At 39.7% G+C, this 22,924-nt stretch overlaps 2 protein-coding genes and 2 long non-coding RNA genes across 5 annotated transcripts in view; 2 read left to right on the top strand and 2 right to left on the bottom strand.

Annotated features, from left to right (window-relative positions):
- LOC145456369 (mitogen-activated protein kinase kinase kinase 3-like) overlaps positions 1-22,924 on the bottom strand; it is a 40,386-nt gene that overhangs the window by 11,745 nt on the left and 5,717 nt on the right. For both annotated transcript variants that reach the window (XM_080334443.1, XM_080334444.1), the window contains exons 2-6: positions 3,901-4,137; positions 3,653-3,799; positions 1,050-1,151; positions 792-854; positions 439-579 (exon numbers count right to left, since the gene is read on the bottom strand). In XM_080334443.1, the coding sequence (XP_080190569.1) occupies positions 439-579; positions 792-854; positions 1,050-1,151; positions 3,653-3,799; positions 3,901-3,996 (549 nt within the window). In that variant the 5' untranslated portion in view covers positions 3,997-4,137. The remainder of the gene's footprint in view (positions 1-438; positions 580-791; positions 855-1,049; positions 1,152-3,652; positions 3,800-3,900; positions 4,138-22,924) is intronic.
- Positions 5,963-6,806, top strand: LOC145456297 (uncharacterized). Its single transcript, XR_013920561.1, has 2 exons — positions 5,963-6,427; positions 6,487-6,806. It is a non-coding gene; the product is annotated as an uncharacterized LOC145456297 (long non-coding RNA).
- On the bottom strand, positions 7,045-8,628 carry LOC145456296 (uncharacterized). The gene is made up of 5 exons (XM_080334374.1): positions 8,187-8,628; positions 8,055-8,124; positions 7,580-7,754; positions 7,340-7,478; positions 7,045-7,279 (listed from the first exon to the last, which is right to left on the bottom strand). The coding sequence occupies exons 1-4, from the start codon at positions 8,390-8,392 to the stop codon at positions 7,354-7,356; spliced, it is 576 nt and encodes a 191-aa protein (XP_080190500.1). The 5' UTR covers positions 8,393-8,628; the 3' UTR covers positions 7,045-7,279; positions 7,340-7,353.
- On the top strand, positions 17,902-22,030 carry LOC145456371 (uncharacterized). Its single transcript, XR_013920589.1, has 2 exons — positions 17,902-18,355; positions 21,902-22,030. It is a non-coding gene; the product is annotated as an uncharacterized LOC145456371 (long non-coding RNA).

Genomic DNA, 22,924 nt, shown 5'->3' with positions numbered 1-22,924 from the left:
GTGAGGTAGATGGGCACCTAATTTCTGAGTAGCATATCGGAAACTGAATACTAGAATAAATACTTCTTTTTCGGCATCAGCATCTGGGACTGAACTGATCATTTGCGATGTAGGTTCGGGTTGAGCACCTATTCTTAAGTCATCAGCTTCTTAAATCTTGCGATTACAAATTGGTAGGGTGCCGTGCATTATTCTTCCCCCTCAGAGGGTGCCGCCAGGTCAAAAAGGTTAACAACAACTGCTATGGATCAAAATGTTGGGGTGGATTACGCTATCGACATCACAACACATTACTATCACAATCTAAAAAACGGGACAGGAGTAACTCCCCAAAATAGAGCCGTAGTCGAATCAGCACAAAAACCTTCAAGGTCATTTTCTGAGCCTGTAGGTACTGTAGGTACTCGACTACTCGACAAGCAAACAGTTTTCACTCACATCATCAGGTATGAACTCCCCCGTGCTGACTGTTTTGCTACCCAAGGAACTGATGGACCCACGGTGATTGACTCCTGGCTCGTTTTCATCCACCGTACCCGGAGGAGGCGAATACCTTCCGGGGCTCATCATCTGCGGAGACTTGAAAGAGAAATTCAATACATTATTGCGTATGCAATGGTCCATACACTCCACCCAAGGCCAGTGTATTATCAATAAGCAGGGTCAGACACATCAATTTGATCACTTGAAATGATTGGAGTCACAGTCACAAATGGCAATGATTTGCCAGTACAAGATAGTTGGCAATTGGAATTTAAGAATTATAACAAGACATTGACTAATAATCCAACCTGCATTGTCTTCACAGACGGTTTTCTTGCGATTGGCGGGGATACTTGCGGCAAAATTACATTCTGTAAGATATATATGATATTACGTCTGCTTGCGGTGTGGTGTCGGTAATGCTGGTGTTGTACGACCCATTGCCATTAAAACACTTTTCTTCCACTTTAGTTGAATGGCGATATCTCGTCACCAACACATTTCCAGTAGACCATCAAAATACGGGTAATACAAGTTCTAATATATGACAAGACAAGCACACTCACCGGATCTTTTAAAAATATTTTGATATTTTTTGCACCAGGAGTTTCTTCAAGAAATCCAACCATTTGATCCACGTCATTCTGAGTGAGAATTGGCAGAAGGATCTGAATGTATCAGCAGCGTTGTTAATCGTTATTTATGCAAACGTATAAAGGTACCGTTATGTTAATTTTGCCATTTCAAGATATCATGTCGAGTACTGTCAAATGTAATTAGTAGGGCAAGTTTTTGTTGCAGTTAAATCCTTGGAAAGTTGCATTTATTTTTGACAAAAGTTGCATTTATTTTTTCACAAGAGTTGCACCACTAAAAGACCAACATTTTGCTCAGTTGACTAAAAAAAAAAGGTCAACTTCCCTGCTCAGCTCCCTAAATACCCGTAAGAGCGTTGCTTCAGTGCTGATTCACAGTATTTCAGTCGAATTTGGCCGTGTATTTCCCCAAAATCAAAAATACTTTCATGAAAAATCGAAAAAGTTGCAAAATATTGCAAAAAGTTGCATGATAAAAAATGGGCAAAATTTGCACTATAAGATTCCTTCAAACAGCTTAAAACAATACTCTACATATCTTACGAGTATTTAGGAAGCTGCCGGAGGCTGTAAAAAAAAGTTGCAAAAACTTGCCCTAGTAATTAGGAATCAACAATGAAGATTAGGCTATTATTATTATTATGATAAACAGACAGATATGCAATGTTTTGGCTCAAGGGCAAGTGCAGACTATATAATAACCAAACATAGTGAATTCTTGAAATTAAGGATGTATCAAAACCAAGAATTCTATACACTTTCAGTGGATATTTTTCATATATAGGGCGATGGTCCGGGCAATCTAGCATGGTTGGTGATAAAACAAACAATCAAGGTCCTATTCCGTTATTCCTTGCAACACTATACAGGAGAGTGGCCTTCTTTGATGAAGAGAGAAACCTGAACACAGTTGACAGTCATGGCAGATGTTGCTAATTCCATATTCTCGATGTACTTGTGTCAAAGCTTAATCATTTGAATACGGCTTGAAACCGACTCGACACTGACCAGTGTCCATATACTAAATTGACAATATAGACCAGTGGTTCTCAAACTGGGGTCAGCGGTTCTGTTGGGGTCCATGAGACAATTTTTTACTACAAAGCATGCTTCAAACAATTCAAATGAGCCAGAAATAACAAATTTTTGGAATAAAAATTCCTGGAAACGTATTTACATACTTATGATCCAATATTAAATTTGAGTCGCGCTATGCGCTATTAAATTTGAGTCGCGCTATGCGCGCTTTACTGTCACTATGCATTTCTTGATAATTTTGCAGAAACAAGTCTACTTGTATTCGCAATTAACAGCATCGCGCGAGGCCGTTGCAATACTCTAGTCTTGGGGTGCGCAACCCGAGTGTGCAACATCCGCATTTCGGCGCTGACCATTTCCGCACCAAGACATATGACGGATTGGCCAACAAGCAACTTCACAATAAGTGCACTGACAAAGATCACTGGCGATAGGAATTTTATTGTTGTCACCGACATGATCCTCTCAGATTCGGTCAACGGTAGGGCTCTTCAAAAATGACTTTTTTTCTCAAATCGTACTGGATACTTGATAAAATTGTTAGGTTACCTAATTTAAGCCTACACACAAAATTTGGTTCAATTCCAGCCAGTAACCGCTTTGCTACAGGAGAAGAAAGTTTCTATTTATTATACAAAAATAAATGATAAAAAATTGGAAAATTTTCTGTTCACCCCATGAAAATGTTAGGCTGTCTATAGAAACGATGCTCACCAAATTTGGTTCAATTCCAACCAGTGGAAGCGGAGTTATTGCCGTCGAAAAATTTAGATTTGAATAAAATAGTATTTACGGTTTCTTTGTTTATTTATTATAGTTGTGCTCACCGTAAATACTATTTTATTCAAATCCAAATTTTTCGACGGCAATAACTCCGCTACCACAGGTTGGAATTGAATCAAATTTGGTGAGGATCGTTTCTATAGACAGCCTAACACTTTCATGGGGTGAACAGAAAATTTTCCAATTTTTTATCATTTCTTTTTGTATAATAAATAGAAACTTTCTTCTCCTGTAGCAAAGCGGTTACTGGCTGGAATCGAACCAAATTTTGTGTGTAGGCTTAAATTAGGTAACCTGACAATTTTATCAAGTAGCCAGTACGATTTGAGAAAAAAAGTCATTTTTGAAGAGGCCTAGTGTGACGGTAATTTCGGCTGTCAATTATACACATTCACACTATTATAGCAATCTTAGCGACAAAAATAACATTGGCTGAATGCTTTCAAGTAACAGGGTGCATTCTGAAACATATCCATTTACAAAAACATTTTAAAAGTGACAAAGTCGGTGCAAGGTGAGAATAAAGATCATATCTGACGCCATGCATTTGTATCACAGCTACGATGAATTCAAATGGTGTAGGGTGATACTTGAGCTACGAATCAAAAAACTAAAGCGAAGTGAGAATAAATCTCATGAGGTAAGAATAAAAAATCATATCTGACACAATGAATCTATGCCACAACTACGATAAATTCAAATGGGTAGTTAAGAATATATCACTGTAAGAAACTTCAAGTAATAGAACTAACTTCACTATTGCTGCCAGCACCAAAAACCATTGTAAGTGGTCGTCCAAAGAGACTTTGAACGGTGGAGTTGAGGTCGGACATGAGAAGAGGAAGTCTAAAATATGCTATCCTTCTCTCACCACAGAACTCAAACTTCATCCGGATCTCCTGAAAAAGTGTTCAGAAATCAAAATTTGCCATATGCATTGAAACTGCATCAAAGAGTACAGGCATAAAGATGGATTTGGAAGCGAAATATGACAACTCACTCGACCGGACGAAGTTTGCTGGCGCAATGCTGTCAATTCTTTCAAGACAGAACTGACTGGGTCATCTTCATCCATTGCACCGGATGGGGTAGCCATCAGTGTAGCAATTCTTCACAAATTCCAAACTCGGACTCTTGGTATTTTTGCGGCTTCTAATTACAATAATATCCACACGGCAAACCAAGGGTAATCCCAGACAATATTCATGTCATTTAGCTTACATTGGCAACAAATCCTCTGTCAAGTCAATTGAAAGTGATCAACATTGAGGGTCACTGGGTGAGCATCATTCATGGGGCTCTCCAATCCTTAGTCCAATTTACCGGTGACTTGCAGTCCAATGAGGCAGGTGAGGCAGTGCCTCACCTGTCGTCAGGGTGAGTACGTGAAAATTGTTAAAAACCCCTCCATGAGTCGATGATTATTGGTATTTTACATCGATGCTCATAAATAACTCAATTTGAACATTTTTTTACCCAACGTCATCAATTTGCATAATTATTATTCAAAAATACAGCACGAAAGGAGAGGTGAGCCACAGGTGAGGCACGGGCGGGTCGTGCCTCACCTGCAACAATGCAATTCATCATAAATAGCTCAGAATTCATAATAACTGGTATTAATCAAATGCTATCGTCACATTGATTCCGAAAATCCAAATATTAACAGTGTCAGAGCACCAGAACCCCCCGAAAATCGCCAAGGAATGTGACATTTGGCTTTATTACAGACAATGCCATCGCAGAGAAACAACACCCACGTGAGGCACAAAGATATCTGCCTCGTGCACTATTTGCTAACAATTGGACAATCGCAGCACAGTGAAACGCGCTATTGATTTCGGAATAAAACAGTCTTGTAGGAATTATATAGTAGCGACGGCCAAAGGTGATGCGGAGCAAAGATATTCCCTTACTTATGTAACGGTTATGTATATTTTCCATCCATACCAACGTTAAATTGTGGTATGTGATAGCTACTTGCATAGGCTGCATTGTCGTTATTGTTGGCCTTTATGCCGTGCTCAACAACAATACCTATAACCCTTAATTGAGGTATGTGATATCTATACTTAAATAGCCTGCGTTATTGTTGTTTGTGGTCAGTGGAGCCACTCCTAGTGTTTTTACACTAGTCTATAGTGTATTTTGACTGCACCTAGTGTCCTAGTGTATTTTCTTTCGAAATTCGGCAGACCTGGTGTTTTTTTACTGAAAAAATATCTGTATATGAGGAATAGGATGCCATTTTAGTGTGCTTCGAATAATTTATACCGGTACTTGAAGAGATAGTAATTATTATCCGTCTCAACTTGCCCATTTAGCACAATAGCGACCAGTCCTGTATGTTTCAGTCTCATTCTTCCAGATTGCATAATATTATAACACGCGCGCATACCTCCACTTTAGCCTCATGGTTCGTCTGCTTACGAATATATTCATCAGGGCCTAGAGTGGAATTGGTGGTCACGTCACGCGCAACTTTCCGTTCAATTGCTTACGGTAATTATTCTATGTAAGAAACCCTTCTGTCACGGGCAACTCATTGCCGAAAACCACCAGTTTCCAGTCTGGATCAGGGCAAGCACCAAAAGTTTGCGATATTATAACAATAAGTAAGATAGATAGATTCATAGTTAGCACAGTCCACTGTAATGTCATTAAAATAAATTGGTCCCAATAAATGCATGGTATAGCTGAAGAACGGAATAATCACAGGTCTTATGCGACCCCAATCTTGTATTGGTTTGAACTGCCAGGACAAATATGGGAACGAACGAACCACTGTCTGTAAGTCTGTCAGAAAATCATCAATTTCGAATATTTTCCCCGAATGAATTATTCGGATTGCAGATTTAGTGTGATTCTGAAGTTTTTCACAATGAAAGCTCGCGACATCATAATAATAATATTAACACTAATCCTGTAAGTCGATCAGCACTCTAGAAATAGTCATGCATCTGTAACGTCACGATCGCAGCCTCAGTTTTATTCGCAATTAGCTTCAGCATAAAAACTTTTACGAGTTATTTTCTAAACGGTAAATATAGATAAGAGAGACGGAGAGAGAGAGAGAGAGAGAGAGGCGAAAGGACAGTTCGAATATATATTCATCCATTCATTATATTCATTTCAACATTATGTTATATATTTATGTATACACCAGTGCTTTTAAACCTTGATGATCACTTTTTCACAAAAGAAATCCCATCCGCACGAACCAACCAAATGTTAACTTGCGGAATCATGTTCAGAATTTTTTTTCATAACGAAATTACCGACTTTCCGTGTTTCAACTCAATCGGAAATTGCCGTAATTTTGACTGAAAGTTTCAATATTGGCATGTTTACAGAAAAAGTAGAATGTGCATTGTGACGTCAAGTGAGTGACACATATTATCAACACCGGTCACAGCGGCTGTTTGTGTTCTCGCAGTTTTTATTCTAGTCAGTTAAGGCCGAGGTTTCCATTGGATCTGATTTGCCAAGTGATATTGAGACTGAGTCCGAGTACTCGGATGTCGAATGTAAGTATCATTTTTGCACGTACTTACAAAATTACCGTTTAAATGCCGTATTGGTTCAGGTGTTGACGCGCTCGATCCCACGTCAGTGGAACCCCTTGCAGCTTCATATGATGGGTCATGAATCATGATCAGCCTAGCTTGCTCAGCGCAAGCCGCTCGTCGAGACTACATGGAATACAGTTGTATAGTCTGTAGTCTAATAGCTCGTTTCACTCATGTATCTTGATAAGTTTGTGCTGTAAGGAGGTTCCGAGAGTTACTGACAGAATTGAAGTGTATCACAGAATTGCCAGGATTCAAATCAGTGTGTCTGGACGTTGACGTATTGGAGATGTCCTACTATGGATATCAACAGAAATATGGCCGCAGAATAATAACATCGAGATCGATGCATGAATGGGATGAATCTCTGATTCGGTTGCCAAATACTTTTCTCGCACTAATACATTTCTTTTCACTTTTCAGGAAGTTGAAACATACTCTCCACAGAAATTGTGTTCGCTGGGTATGGGGATTCTGTGGCAAAATCCTGCCTGCATGCGTTGTTACTGCTGCCCGAACAAAATTTACGCCAAATTCTTACACAGGATTCCAGTTCAGTAACGCCACATTGTGAATGTACAGTTGTATTCCAAATAATAAACGCATATAACTAATCGACCAAAATAAATACTGTGTCAGGCAGAAAAGCATATCAGGTTTTATGTCGGGCAATAGCTTCATCTCTGCTAATTCTGATTATGCTGCTAGTCAGAGGAGGTGGAACGGTCTCAGCACAATCGCTCAACTCAACAGTTTCTGGTCCAGTTCTGATGAGTGCTTGAACTTCTTCGGCAAGCTCATTGCAGTAATCTAGAACAGGCATAACAATATGAAGAAATCTTATGATGCAGGCAGATCACCGGCAGTTACCAAATGTTGAATTATCAAGGATCATGTGAGCCGCACATTCCCCATCTTTGTACTTCGGGTATTTGACCGCGGTGCTCCTTTCGACATTTTCCGAGTTTTCGAGCAATTTTCATTGAAATGCAGGATTGCCAACTGCATCCTACAAAAAATGCATAATTGATGAGGCTAGTAATTATGCCAAAATCTGATATAGCCTACGGCAGGTTGTTTTGAATAGCCGAGACACTGCAAGGTACCTACCTGGCTTTTTGACTGAAATATGGTTGTAGTGATATAACTTTAAGCAGAAATGATTGAGGAGGGCATTGAATGATTCACTTCCAGCAGTGTTTCCATTCGGCGATAGATGGCGTATGTCATTTTCCATTCGCGTGGAGTAGATAGAACATCGCAAATCCTTAGTATGCCAATGAATCTGAAAATGGATTGTCATAATGGTAAACAACAGAATCAAAGATGCTACTCATTGTAACTTAAATTAAGGCCCATATGTATCATGTATATATGCTGAATGGAGCAGTTTGTTTCTTTTTGATACAGTCTAGTAGGCTTTTTCATCTTTAAAGGATGTAACGGCATCTACACTACCCGTAAATCAAAATCTGGAGTATGAGCAGTTTGTGCAGTCTTGCTTGATTCTCAGTGTGCTACCTAAACCAGACTCTTGCACGTCCGACTCTGATTGACACATTGGACAATGTTGAAAAATGCTCACCAGCTTATTCCTGTCCACAATCACAAACTGGGTCTTGCTATTCTCCAGACATTCCTCTGAATCTGAATGCCTGCAAATCAATATCTTGGTGAAGACTTGGTACAAATATGATTACACTGTTCAAGTACTCACTCTGACTCGCCATCTAACTCTATTGGGTGGAAGCTATCATCACTTAACAGGGATTGGATATCACTTTCACAGTCTTCATAATCCTCTCCAGCAATAGGATTTGGACAGCGATGAAAAGACACTTTGGGTACCGAATATCGCGTATTCGAGCAACCATACGCGACACAAGATGTACCTCCGTGCCTCATCTTCTTCATACCTTCCATATTCACAATCAAATCCAGTATCAAAGTCAATCCCAACACGAATAACTATCTGTTTACCACACTGAGCTATACCAGGACTTTTACCGTGTCACTCACATGACGTCATTTCATAGCTGAATGATTTCATATCCGTTTTTCAGCTTTTCGATTTATAATTTAAATTACTTGAAAACTATCATGTAATTTCAACTTTTTTTTATTTTATTCATATTCCTAACCACATGCGTACGAAATTAGGCAAAGTCATTTTTAAGATGCAGTTGACCTTTAAAGACGTGATTCTTTAACTTTTTAGACCACTATCCAAATCTAAGTTTTAGTGACATCTAGAGACCCAAGCCTCACACACCAAAAAGAATGCATTTTAAATATTAGTATGCCGGATTCACTGACGTGCGGTCTAGGGAACTGACCTAGTTTATTTTTGTCCTTGATGTTTTTTGCGGAATATACACCGACTCATGATATACAGTTCGGTTTATTAGCATTGTTAATCAGTTCAATACACCACAAAAAATTCGATACAATGAACAGATAGGAAGGTGTCGATAGGACTTGGAGTAGTCTTAGGAATCAGACACCGACATAGCTCAGTGCGCCTACATAGTTATAGCATAGCATAGCAATTTTCAGCGTAGCTACGCTGTAAATTGCTATGGTACGGTCATAGTTACATACACGTGATCTGTGCATATGTATACCATCGAGTGCATGAGTAGTGCCTCACATGTCGTCAGGACTATCCTTTGCATTCCAAATGCTTATTTTATCGAAAATTGATACGACCTATGGGATGCATCAATATATATGAATCAAGCTCTCTGCACCTTCCGCGTAGCTCAATTTGCAGCCTTTAATTTCACTGTGAACATCAATCATAAACAAATCTCAATATGTGACTCCGGCGTCACCATTGATTCCAAATTGTCTTGGAAGCAGCATATTGAATGCACAATATCAAAACTAGCTCGGTGTGTGGGAATAATGACCCGTCTCCAATCTTTGGTTTCCAGATCAGTGCTACGAACCATCTACTTCTCTCTTTTCCACTCTCATCTGCAATATGGAATCTTAGTATGGGGAAATGCATGCACAACATTTTTGTGCAGAATTCGAACCCTGCAAAACCGTGCGATACGGCTGATCTCATCTGTACCTTTACGTACCAATTTATCGCCTTACTACCGTAAGCATCGAATTTTGCGAGTTGATGAACTATATCGCTTCGAAGTATCAAAAGTTGTTCACAAATAGTTTTCCAATAGTCTGCCTCCTGTGTTTGATGACTTTTTCATACCTGCTAAACATGTCCATTCCCATTACACGAGATCCTCGTCTAAAGGAAACATCTACTTACCCCCACCCAATAGCAGCCTAACTAAGAGATCTATCGACTACTCGGGACCTATCATCTGGGATGCATTACCACCACATATCCGTGAATTGCCTTATAATAGATTCAAAAAAGCCCTACTTGATCACCTCTTGTCGTTACACTAACACTGTTGCCCTACCTCGCCCAGACATTGCTTCATTGATCATTTGCCACCATTGTTTAATTTTTTTTTCTATTTTCCTTTAACTAAACATTTCTTTACAGCCAGACTGTTCAGAGTCAAGTGTACCTGTTTGATGCTGGTGTGATCAGACTAGATGACCTTCACGGTCTTATCGATCATTCCTATCTAATACCGAATACTGTGCACGCATATTTTCTGTACCACCATCACTGCCGTTGTTATGTATTTTGGTTCGATGAAAATAAAGACTCTCTCTCTCTCTCTCTTTGACAGTCCGTGCAAACGAATTACGACCGTCTTCACAACTACTTATATTTTCTTGAGTAGATTTAAAGTCAGTCAATTCTACTTCTACTTTAAGTAGTTTTAGGTTGCTTTTAAAAGTACTACTTCTATTGGTACTTGAGTACATTTTTGCGTCGCTACTTTTACTCGACTACCTTGACCACCTCTGCACACATAGTTGATGCCAGTTTGATGGTGGATAGGTCTATTTCTACGTGGTTCTATTGAAAATTCTGCAAGTCAAAGCTTGCAAAGTACTGATTGTAATTTCTCGTTGTCTTTTGAAAAAAATGCGCCTTCTATTATAGGCCTATACTGCCAAGTGCCACTTAATTGCACTGTCGGAATTAACCGAAATTTGATTAGAGGTCTCCGTAGCTTTCACATGTAGCTTGTCCGAAACGAGTCGCATGGCTACTTTTAAACAGTTTCTTATAACACTTGAATCATTGCGACGCACGCCCAAAGTAGACCACGAACTCTCTGTTGCGACACTAGGACATTTCTAAATCAGTTGAAATTTGATATTTTATTTCTCTACTTAATGGAAAAGCGCCCAACTTACTGCATTTTGGATTTGAGATATAAAAATCGAATACAACTGGCGGACCGGTAGAAAACTTGCCACGGACCGGCACCGGTCCGCGGACAGGCGGTTGAGAACCACATATATATTAGTACAGAAGACCGTGACCTCGAATATGTACCTTGTACAAACTAACCAAAGGAAATCGCTTTACGCGCAAAGAATTTTTTTGTCGCAAGAAATTAAACAAATAATACATATATCTACATAATAAAATATCGATCTTGTGCCGTCGCGACCCACCCTTCGCGACCCATGCTTATAAGAACCGATGCCTTAAAGAGAGAAAAATTTGCATTGCAGTAACTTGTTGACCTTATTTACTACTATCTTTATCTCTCATGTCATCCGAACCGTTATTACGAAATTGTCATGATTTTTGAAAGAAAGAAATCTGAAAGTAACTTTTACGTCATTTGTTCCGCGTGTCGTAGGCTAAGATGTGCTGATTCAGTGTATGCCTATTGCGTGTCACTATAAACACCCGCTTTCGAACAAGACATTTGATTACGTAATATTAATAATAGTGCGCAAATATTAATTCAATACCGATGGGGCAAGACAAAGTCATTGTAAAAGCTAATTAAGAGTTGTGTCGTTATTCAAACAAGTCTTTGCAAATGCGTCACAACGACAAAAGTTGCGGAGCGACTTTAGACTGTACTTAAAGCTCTTTTCCATAGTTTGTTTGAAATATTCCACGCCAGAAAAAGTACAAGCATGCACGATTTTCATCCACACTCATCCGCGCCATGTTTCTCTCCGTACTGCGATTTTTTTTTATCCCCACAAGTGAGTAGCCTACCGTCTCACAGGTTAAAAAGGACGGATGGAACATTAAGATCTATAGCCCTGTCTTCATCAAGAATAAAAGCATCATCATCGAGGTAATAAAAACTCCATCAAATGAGCATTAAAGATTTGCAGTTTACAGAAATTACATTACCGGTGATAGGGCAACTTTTGAGAATGCTCTGTATTGTAGGGTTACCATACGACCCAGAAGTCGGAAACCTAAGGCTCACGAGCCATATATGGCTCTTTTGGGCATAATTTGACAATTGTTCAATTTTGTACCTAATTTATCAATATTGCAGCAACTTGTTAGTAAATTATTAAAGCGGTCAGATTAACTATTCTCGTGGCAGCATAAACATGTCTTTGAGAAGTCAAGACAGTGGCGTATTCAGGGTTAGGAGCTTCGACCCCCTTTACAAATTATTGAAATTTAAGTTGCCAAATTCGATGTACCCGACCTTACGCGCTGCAAAGTCTTGGATTGCACCATACGCTGATTAATCAAAGGGAATAGCAGACATGGTGACTCCTGTATATGACAATGCAGTTTTCTAATGCACATTATCTTCCTGATCTACTAAGAAATGAACCGCCTTGAAAGTGTAATTTACAATTGGGCCATTCCCAACCTGGACAACAAAAGTTGGAACCACCACATTTCCAAATCTTCTTAAATTTGGTACACGCGTAAATGAGTAAATTCTGAACACAATAAACTTTATTTGAGGAAAATCGGACCCTGGGGTCAAAAGTTACGGCATTTTGAAAAATCGACAATTTTCTGCTCATTTCAGCTCCGTATCATTCAGGTTTTATCATGTAATATTCAAAATGTTGTGAACATATGGTGGATTACAGTGGAGATTTGGTACTTGGTTTTCTGAGTAGCAAGTTTAGTGGTTTATATTCCCAAGTGGTATCAAATGCCATGCAGTGTAGTCTTAAAGCTTAAATTGGGGTGATACTTGATCGATGGTTTGAAATCGGTCAAGCGTAACACAATTTAGAACATGAATTGCTCAAAACCTTATAGAAATATTCAAGCAAGTATGGTTTCATATGAAAGCTGGCTTCAAGGACAACTTGTTTATAGCTATTTCATTTTGGTTTTTTTGACTGGAAAGTAGTGAAATCGCAGTCTCAAGAGTACACTGTATTTGTGTATAGATATTCATACCTCCGGAATATGCGCGGCAATAACGATTGTATATCGCCCGCCACTAGGGCTTACCTTCCCTGAAATTAGAAGTTACATTATTTGAGTGAAAGCTAACTAGCATCACAGCCGAATCACACTGATCATTATTGCAATTTTTATTGAACAAATTGATGAAAAATAACAAAAATGAAACACAGAGGCACGGTACATTAATTGGGTTGTATTTCTTCAAACTCTTGCCATGCGACAGTAATTTTTTCATTGCTATTGAATGAAATCCTATATCGCCTCTGAGTTCTTTGCAAAGTTGGTGCCTCAATACAACAGAGTATATGGCTATGAGGGATCCAGCAAACATCATCCTGTTCAGGAAACCTGAAAGTCGTGGACGGGCCTTTTGGACTCATAAATTTTAGCTGAACATCACCGTCTTGGCTGTCGTTTTTCATGACCAGACCAATATACCAGTGGTTGTCATAGGCTGCAGCTACATATCCACCTTCTCTTAAAGACACGGCAGAGGGTTGACTGCTACGGCCAGGCTGTAGAATGCCAGTTATGTAGGCATAGCTTCCATCAAAGCTTATTCGCTTAGCGGCGATTTTCGTTTGAGAAATTGGCTGGAAATAATGAAAACTCCTTGTACCTTTGATGGTTGTGGCATGTGTGAACCGCTGTGCCAGGTTTTGTCTTGCTCCTTCTACGCACTCCTCCGTTATTTCATCAAAGTGAATTATTGGGATGGCTTCTACGCAGAATGCCAGCATGTCTGTCAAGTTCAATATTTGATTTTGATACGGTCGGCGTAGGCTTGCCAACGTTGTCAGCCTTTTAATAGTACCTCCAATGCCATCGCATGGCGATTTGCCATGACTTGTTGCAAAAAATGACCAATCAGCAGGGACGCCAAAATCTGCTTCATGGTTACATAGGTTTAAAAAGTTCTTGCAGTTTTTATACTGTGCTGCACAGCCATCAGTAAAATATTCGATTTTGTTCAACTTTGGTAATATTCTTTTAAGAAATTCAACGGTTTTCTTTTGGATTTCAAATACCATTGCTACATCATGTGTTAAATCCTTGGATAAAAACACAGGCTTGAGTGTGATAACGTATCGCCTGCTTTGTAATAGCATACCACCGGGTGAATGGTGCAATTTTTATGAGTCCACTGGTATCCTTGGGCTTCATCCTGTACATGAAAGGAATAATTTTCGCTAAAATCCATAAGGCAAATCACATTGCCTTCGTCCAATGATTGCTTTCGATGTTTGAGGTAACTTGATTGCTGTTTCGTGATGAATGAATGTGGCTTGAGTTTAATTAGTTGTTCAATGAGCAAATTTACAAATTCATCGATGGCAAGTACTCGGGTAATCATATCCGTTCTATCCGTAGTGACCCACTGATTGAAACTGATGTCATCATATGTATTTTGAAACTGGCTACTTAGGTATTCTCTAACAGTATCTTCATTTGGGCAGTTTTGACATCCTTGCAGCATACAATCCTTGTTTTCTGCGTCACATGATATCATGGCAATTAATTCTTTGTAAGTTCTTTCTATGTGACCAGACTTCAACATTAATATTACATTCTGATGGATTGTACATACACACACGGAATGTGTACCTGCAGAGCCCGCCAACACGCACCATTTCGGCCTCAATCTAGCGAAAGTAGAAAATCCTACTTTTTTCTCAGGATACTGACTTTTGAATAGTTGGTAGAGTTCCCTGATGGTACACAAAAGCAACCTCTTTTGCTCGTGTACATTGCGGGGGATGCTCACTTTATCTCGAGCTCCAGGCATGATTCTTGTGTTCTCGTCATCTGAGTAAAATTTAATTACCAACTGCTTTGTATCAGAGCTCAGGCCTTTTCCTTTTGTCACGGATGGTTTGCTGAATATTCCTGATGCTTTTTCGATTTTGCGTGCTTTTGTGACACTGCAATACGGCACTTCAAAGTATTTTGCTACCGCAGCTTTGGACCATGATTGAGGTGCGCATGTTAGCAACTGAATTTTTTCTGAATACGTTATGGTCTCCTCATTGACCTTGTTTTTGATTTTTGCAAGTAAAATATTGTAGTCCTTAAGACTTTGATCATCATCCCAGACTTCCAGGTCCTCTTCATTGTCTACTTCATGCTCAGGAGGTTGAAGGGCAACTGACATCTTTTTGGCATAATAACCACCAATTGAGGAAAGCTTTCGTTTCTTGTACTCGGATTTCGTTCTGTCCTTCAAACCGTGAAGCTTAAGTGGACCCTCTCCTATTAAAGTCAATGTTTTATCCACCTGATATCTAGCTATTTCATCTGAGCAATTACTATCCCCACTGTCAGTACCGGTACTGCTACTGATTACCTCGGGTTGGGCAGATCTGGAATACGGAATTTCAAGCTTACAACGACTGTTCACTGCGTTCCGACAATTTGCGCAAAGCTTCTTTCCCGGAATGATATTCAAGTTTTTCACCATTACCTCTCTCACAGTTTTCAAGCTGATGGTACGGAGACTTCTTTTCACTGGTTTTCTGTGCTTACTGAAAGGATCGCAACAGTATACCTGATTATTTTCATAATGCTCGAGAAAAGCTCTTTTATGGTGTACGTACACAGATGCTTATCACTTTCTCTATTTTTGTTCAAGTAGCCCTGACCTGTGTAAAACCTTTTCTCTGTCATCTTCACTGAACAATCCGAACTGTGTATGGCTTGAAGTGTCTTCTCGGCATTCTGTTCCCTTTCCTGTCAGTTCTCCAATGCTACAAGAACAATCTTCATCACCCATTTTACCAAATTCCTATTCCCGCCCGAAGTTAAGCAAAGACTAGGGATTCAAGTTGTACTTATTGAAGTCAAACACTCCAATCCTATGCCACTAAAGAAAGCGGGTCATGTGTACTTTCCAAACAAAAAAACCCTCCACCAATCGGCGTTCCCCTTAAGCATGGTAAAATTTCTAAACGCCAAAATCAATTGTATTTCGGGTAGGGTGTTAGGGAATCCTACTATTAGGGTTGTGAATGTCGCGCTATTGGGGTTGAGGGTGACGTCGCTAACGCTCAACCCTAATATTCCCCACCCAAAACCCTGATGTATCCTACTCGCAACCCGAAATACAATTAATTAGGACGTTTATAAATTTTGACATGTTCTTGGGGAGCACCAATTAGTGACGGAATTGTTGCTGCTGATCGGAAAGTACACTAGAGCTCAGTGTACTTTTGACACTGCAATTTCACTACTTTCCAGTCAAAAAACCAAAATGATATAGCTATGAACAAGTTCACCTTGAAGCCAGCTTTCATATGACACCATACTCGCTTGAATATTTCTATAAGGTTTTGAGCAATTTATATTCTAAATTGTGTAACGCTTGACCGATTTCAGACCATCGATAAAGTTTCACCTCAATTTAAGCTTCAAGACTACACCGCATGGCATTTGATACCAATTGGAAATATAGACCACTAGACTAGCTATTCCGAAAACCAAGAACCAAATCTCCACTGTAATCCACCACCTGTTCACATCATTTTGAATATTACATGATAAAACCTGAATTGTACGGAGCTGAAATGAGCAGAAAATTGTCGATTTTTAAAAATGCCGTAACTTTTGACCCCAAGGTCCGATTTTCCTCAAATATAGTTTATTGTGTTCAGAATTTACTCATTTACGCGTGTACCAAATTTCAGAATATTTGGAAATGTGATGGTTCCAAATTTGTTGTCCAGGTTGGGAATGGCCCAATTTCAAATCAAAATTACAAACAACACCATAGCTATCCACGTTCTTGATTGGTAAGTAGACGTTAAATGTAGACGTGTAGCGAAACGTTATCGCCGAGAGAGATTTGAGAATTCGATCAATGTTTAGATTTTCGGAAACAGTGCGCCAATTAAATTTAATTAATATGAGTTATTATAAATTATGAGCTATTATTTATGATGAATTGCGCTATCACAGGTGAGGCTTGGCCCATCTGTTTATCTCACCTGTTTCTTTCGCGGTTATATTTGAACAATAAATATGCAAATTGCGTGATTTTGAGAGTACCAATGATCAAAATCTAGTCATCCCTGAACAATTGAGCATGCATGATAGAAAATACCAAAGGTTTTACAATTTCTAATCACTCATCCTGACGACAGGCGAGGCACTTACCTCCACTGAACCCACATCACTGACGTATCACACCCTGCATAGGGTATGTGTACTGCTGTAGTAACCATGTTAGACTCCACCTGCTTAGGTGAGCATTGGGAAGTGGTTCTCGCATTTAAGAAAGCGTCAAGACGAGCCTATGATCCCGTTTAACTGGCGAAAGTCTCAAGGCTTTTCTGAAGCTTAACCTCACCAATTATTATCAACCACAATTCAGGCGCATAGCCAGCCGAAAAATAAGGGGGTTGAAATAAAAGGGGGGTGGGGGTTCGATTTTTTTTTCGAATTTAGTAACGTAGCATCGATTCATTAGGGTTACGTACATGCGATGCGTAAATAACGATTATACAACATCCCCGTGTTGGCGATTATAGGCGTATGATAAGCTTGTCGACGAGTCCGGAAGTGCTGTTAATTAGCGACTCCCTGATCTGTCGTGAACAATGAAATACGCACGCGTCGAACATTTGAATGCGCGTTGCGCGCGCTTATCAACGCGTCGAACAATTAAATTCGCGCGCTTATCAACGCGTCCAACAATTAAATACGCCCGCTCATCAATGCGTCTTTCGTCTTACGTAGCCTCGGCGACGATTTGCGCAAGTAAAAATGTACGAGTTTTTATGGAATATGTGCTATACTGACGAAGATTTCAGGTGGTTCAAACCTTACCTCTTTTATAACTCAAGCCTACTGGACTTATAACTCAAGACTAGTGGAAATCAATTACGCCTGTATGCTAGGGTTACCATATTTTGGAAATCTAAAAAGAGGACACTTTTTCAAAAATAAGGTCGACTTTTCGCCCAGCCGGAGCGTCACTTTTGTGCTAATTTACGGCATATCACTCGCATTTTTCTCTAAATATGACCTAAATTTTCAAAAAAGAGGACAAAAGGGCGTCCTCCGAGGACACTTTCAAAAAAGTCAAAAAAGAGGACAAATCTTAAAAGAGTACGTATGGTAACCCTAATGTATGCACGCGTCGAACATGATTGCGGACATTCGATGTCATTCAGTTACGAAAAGTCACTATTTTATCACAATCGTTAATCAGCATATACTTAATAGCATTTTATCGAAGTCACCGAGAAATAGGAGCCAAAGCATGGTAGGCCCAAGACGCGGTAGTTAAGCTAGCGATATCTTAAGTACTAAGCCTATTGCAGATGCGATTGTGTAGGCCAGCGAAGATATCGTGCACCAGACATCGGGTAATCGCGATTAGTAATCGTAATCGATTACGACGATTACAGCGTTTTGAAGTAATCGTAATCACAATCGATTACATTTGAAAAAATTCCCAAGTAATCGTAATCGTAATCGACTACTTCCTATATCTAATCGATTTCTTTGTGAAAGAACGATTACATTTTATTTGCACAAATACACCGACATAAACTGAACATTCGCGAACAAGGAAGAGATATTATTCCAAGGTAGTGATAGCACCAGTGACGTGCGGTGAGGTTCATGACTGGTGAGGCACGCCCCCCTCCAACATACAAGCACACACACAAACACGTACGCACGTATCAATGGCAGCGGGCATAGATAGCCTTTTCTGTGCACACCAATAGCCGTTGCAATTCCATATTTTACAATACACGTAGGACTGGTCGCTATTTTGCTAAATGGGCAAGTTTAGACGGATAGTAATTACTATCACTTGAAGTACCGGTATAAATTATTCGAAGCACATGAAAATAGCATCCTCAGTTACAAATCTGTTCAGTAAAAAAACACTATTTGCCGAATTTCGAAGGAAAATGTACTAGGCCAAATCAAAATACAATAGATCTAGTGTAAAAACACTAGGAGTGGCACCACTGACCAAACAACGACAACGCAGGCTATGTAAGTGTAGCTATCACATACCACAATTAGGGGTCATAGGTATTGCAGTCGAACACAGCATAAAGGACACAAACAACGACAATTTGGCTTATGCAAGGAGCTATCACACACCACAATTTAACGTAGCTATGGATGTAAAATATATAACAGCTAAACAAGTAAAGGAAAGTATTGGCTCCGCATTGCGTGTTAGTCGTCGCTACTATATAATTCCTAGTTACAAGACTGTCTTATTCCGGCATCGATATCGGGTTTCACTGCGCTTCGACTGTCCAATTGTTAGCGAATAGTGCATGAATCAGATTCATTTGTGCCTCACCTGGCCATTGTTTCTCTGCGATTGCATTGTCTGTAATAATGCCGAATGTCACCTTCATTAGCGATTTTGAGGGGGTTCTGGTGCTCTGACACTGTTGATATTTGGATTTTCGGAATCAGTGTGACGATAGCCTCTGATTGATACCAATTATTACGAATTGCGGGCTATTTGTGATGAATTGCATTGTCGCAGGTGAGGCACGACGCGCCCGTGCCTCAACTGTGCCTCACTTTATACGTTTGGCGCTGTATTTTTGAATAATAATTATGCAGATTGATGATGTTTGGATGATAAAAATGTTCAAATTTAGTTATATATGAACATCGATGTAAAACATCAATAAATCATTGACTCATCGAGGGTTTTCACGATTTTCACTTACTCACCCAGACGACAGGTGAGGCACTGCCTCACCTGCCTCATTGGACCGCACGTCACTGGATAGCACCATTGTGTCCTATATGGTGTCGACACAGGCAAATCTCACGCCTCAGTGAAATTGTATCACGTCACAATTTCCATTTGGCTACAGGCAATTTGACGGTCATTTTTGACCGACTTGCCGAGCAATAAATTTGGTAAAACAGGTATCAATCAAAAGCTGACTCTGGACTGATTACGAAAATATAAATTTTATTCCGCTCGTGGCCGTGGAACTCCGACAATCAGCCTCGAATTTTTTATTTTTATTGTTATGCAGATTGGCATTGGGACGCAACAATGCTGAACAATGCTGTCTGGCTCTTTTTCTCTTGAGATACTCTCTCGTTTCGCCAGACAGCATTGTTGCGTCCCAATGCCAATCTCAATAACAATGAAAAATTTGAGGCTGATTGTGGGAGTTCCAGGGCCACGAGCGGAATAAAATTTATATTTTCGTAATCAGTGCAGAGTCAGCTTTCGATTGATACCTGTTTTACCAAATTTAATGCTCGGCAAGCCGGTCAAAAATGATCGTCAAATTGCCTGTAGCCAAATGGAAATTGTGACGTGATACAATTTCACTGAGGCGTGAGATTTGCCTGTGTCGACACCATATACGGCCGTAAACCAAACTTTACGCTGATTGGTCGAGAGACAATGGCCATGGATACGACGCAGCAACGGAGGACGCTGCATTTACTTCAACATATAGTCGGCACTGCTATGTATTCCTATAGCCGTGTAGACTGTATAAAACGACAAGATTACAGTTAAATGTTTATTTCTTCATCAATAATGAAATTAGGAAAGGAAATAAAATATTTACTAACATATACTGAAATATAATGCCGAAATACTACTGTGTTAATGAATGCAGTGCCACCAATGGCAATGAACTGGGGAAGAACAGATCTTTCCATTCATTTTCTTCCAACGCAAAGGACAGAAAGGCTTGGGAAGGCAGAGTATAAGAAGGCAGGACTATTTGTGGCATACATTTGGGCCTGAATTTGATGCCAATAAGAGTGATTTACTTGTAATTATCTAGCAGCAGTCAAATAAAAACTCCTTTCCTGTGATTTCTGCCCAAGTTCAAATTTCATGAACTCATTGCATGTGCTGTTACGATACCTCAAGCACACCGGTGCAGATGAGGTCTGCTCAGCTAGGATCACTCTATCATGTGAAGCACCCAGATATCCATATGGAAAAAGAACATGACCAATCTTTGCTACGTTCACATGCGTGATGCTTAGTAGTCTTGAATGGCGCTTTCTTCGTGCAATAACCCCTACAATATTGAATACCTGTTCATACTGTACTGTCATTGAAGTGATTTGAAAAGAGATGTTGCATATGGAGTACCTGCTGTCTTTTTCCCCTCAAAGCAGTCCAAAACCCTACCAAAATTGCTACTTGTGAGTCGAAGAGCCCTATGTATTTACCCCATTCTGCACATCCTCTCTGTTCTGATGTTCTGTGGGCTTAGGTAGCTAATCTGCATATGACTGACTTCGTTGGCTTTTCACCCTAAGATTTGCATGTGCAGCATCCACAACATTGCAGGAAGACAGTTGACACGGCATGGAGTTCAGGGTCCGCCTCTTTGCAATGCGCATAATCTTCTGCTTCACCACGGAGATTGCGACTGGGAATCGCCCCTCTCTTTAGACGTGACTGTATTGGTATATCTATAATGCACTAGCAGCAAAATCTTCCTTGCAAAATTGGTAGGAGCAAATTATTATTATTATTATTATCATTGTACACAACAGTGGTGCTTTTAGCCTGTTTAAGGCTTTGTGCTCCACGACATGACAGTATTCGAACTGATCAATGCATTTATTCTTGTCTTTGACATTCTTTCCACTCTGTCATGCATCGGCTCGCGATTCATCGGCTCTTTAGCTGCCGACTTGTAGCTCGCCTCACTGTGATTTCTGGGCTTTTTAAGTCAGTGCAACTGCAGTGAGGTCGGCGATGAGGAGTAAATGAAGCTTGTGGAAGTAGGCTTGAAATCCTGCCTTCTTACTCTGCATTCCCAAGCCTTCCTGACCTTTGCGTTGGAAGGATATGAATGGGAAAATCTGTTCTTCCCCAGTTCATTGCCCTTGGTGGCACTGCATTCATAAACACAGTAGTATTTCGGCACTATATTTCAGTATATGGTATTAAATATTTTATTTCCTTTCCTAATTTCATTATTAATGAAGAAATAAACATTTAACTGTAATCTTGTCGTTTTTATACAGTCTACACGGCTATAGGAATACATCGTAGTGCCGACTATATGTTGAAGTAAATGCAGCGTCCTCCGTTGCTGCGTCGTATCCATGGCCATTGTCTCTCGACCAATCAGCGTAAAGTTTGGTTTACGGCCGTATAGGACACTATGATAGCACAAGCGTCCGATTTTCAAACGCCACTGCTCATTATTACGTCAGAAGTATTAGCTTGCTCGCCATTGCGTAAGAAGCATTCACACATTGTAAATAGATATTCGAAGTTCATCGTAGTGTGATTGTAATTAGCAGGATCACCCACCGCGGTGCAGAGATGAGCGGATTTGAAATTTCTATGTCCTAATCCAATCCAAATCCGAACCTTCAAATCCAAATCCATATCCTAATCCATAACTTTTTCATATTCAAGTCCATGTCCAATCCTAATCCGATTCCAACTGGAAATTCAGAAAAAATACTAATTTATGCAAAGGAGGGATTCGAAAATTTTCTTTCACAACCAACGATTAACTTGATTCAAGATAACTTAGTAACCATAAGTACATTAATAACTGATCTGAATAAAGTTTGTCGCCATTCGCCACACGACATTTCAATCTCCCAGAAAATATGTAAATCCAATCCAAATCCTAATCCGTTCAGAAAAAAATGTCTAATCCAAATCCAATCCAAATCCGACAAAATTTCACAAATCCTGTTTTTTTAAAACCTAATCCTAATCCATGCTCATCTCTGCCGCGGTGTATATCTTGTTATCAATACACTCCGGACGCCACTACCTCGCAGCAGGATAATAATCACCACTCTGCCTATAGTTTCAAATAGTAACTTATGAATTGATATTTGGTTACGCAGTTTGACCGTTGTTGCTTGACGGGTAGTAGGCCTATGTACCAGAGGACAAAGATTTGAAATTTTGTACTCGTCAAATACAACATTACGATTTTCATTACGGCCGGGACATTAAAAATCAACAGCTGCTGATATATATAGGCGCCTGAACCACATTAAAAAGTCATCAGTAATACCATGCCACACCAGATTACGCATTAATTGTAAAAAGTGTGTGAATCCTAGATTCGCACTTTTACTGTCGTCTACAATTGTTGGAAATCTAAATGTTACTTGTCATGAGCTTCGAAAATAGGATTATGGTTATCACTGAA

This window comes from Botryllus schlosseri, chromosome 14 (assembly GCF_051294905.1).
Source record: "Botryllus schlosseri isolate E-star chromosome 14, Bs_hap1, whole genome shotgun sequence".
Lineage (NCBI taxonomy): Eukaryota > Metazoa > Chordata > Ascidiacea > Stolidobranchia > Styelidae > Botryllus > Botryllus schlosseri.
The sequence above is the reverse complement of the archived record's forward strand: the minus strand, read 5'-3'. Positions and strand labels throughout refer to the sequence as shown.

What these genes read in the sequence shown, in the direction of transcription:
- LOC145456296 (XM_080334374.1), bottom strand. Translation starts at nt 8,392, where the DNA reads ATGGAAGGTATGAAGAAGATGAGGCACGGAGGTACATCTTGTGTCGCG. An exon ending in GAGTTAGATGGCGAGTCAGA is followed by an intron (nt 8,125 to 8,186) that starts GTGAGTACTTGA and finishes ATTGATTTGCAG; the next exon opens with GCATTCAGATTCAGAGGAAT. An exon ending in TTGTGGACAGGAATAAGCTG is followed by an intron (nt 7,755 to 8,054) that starts GTGAGCATTTTT and finishes ATCCATTTTCAG; the next exon opens with ATTCATTGGCATACTAAGGA.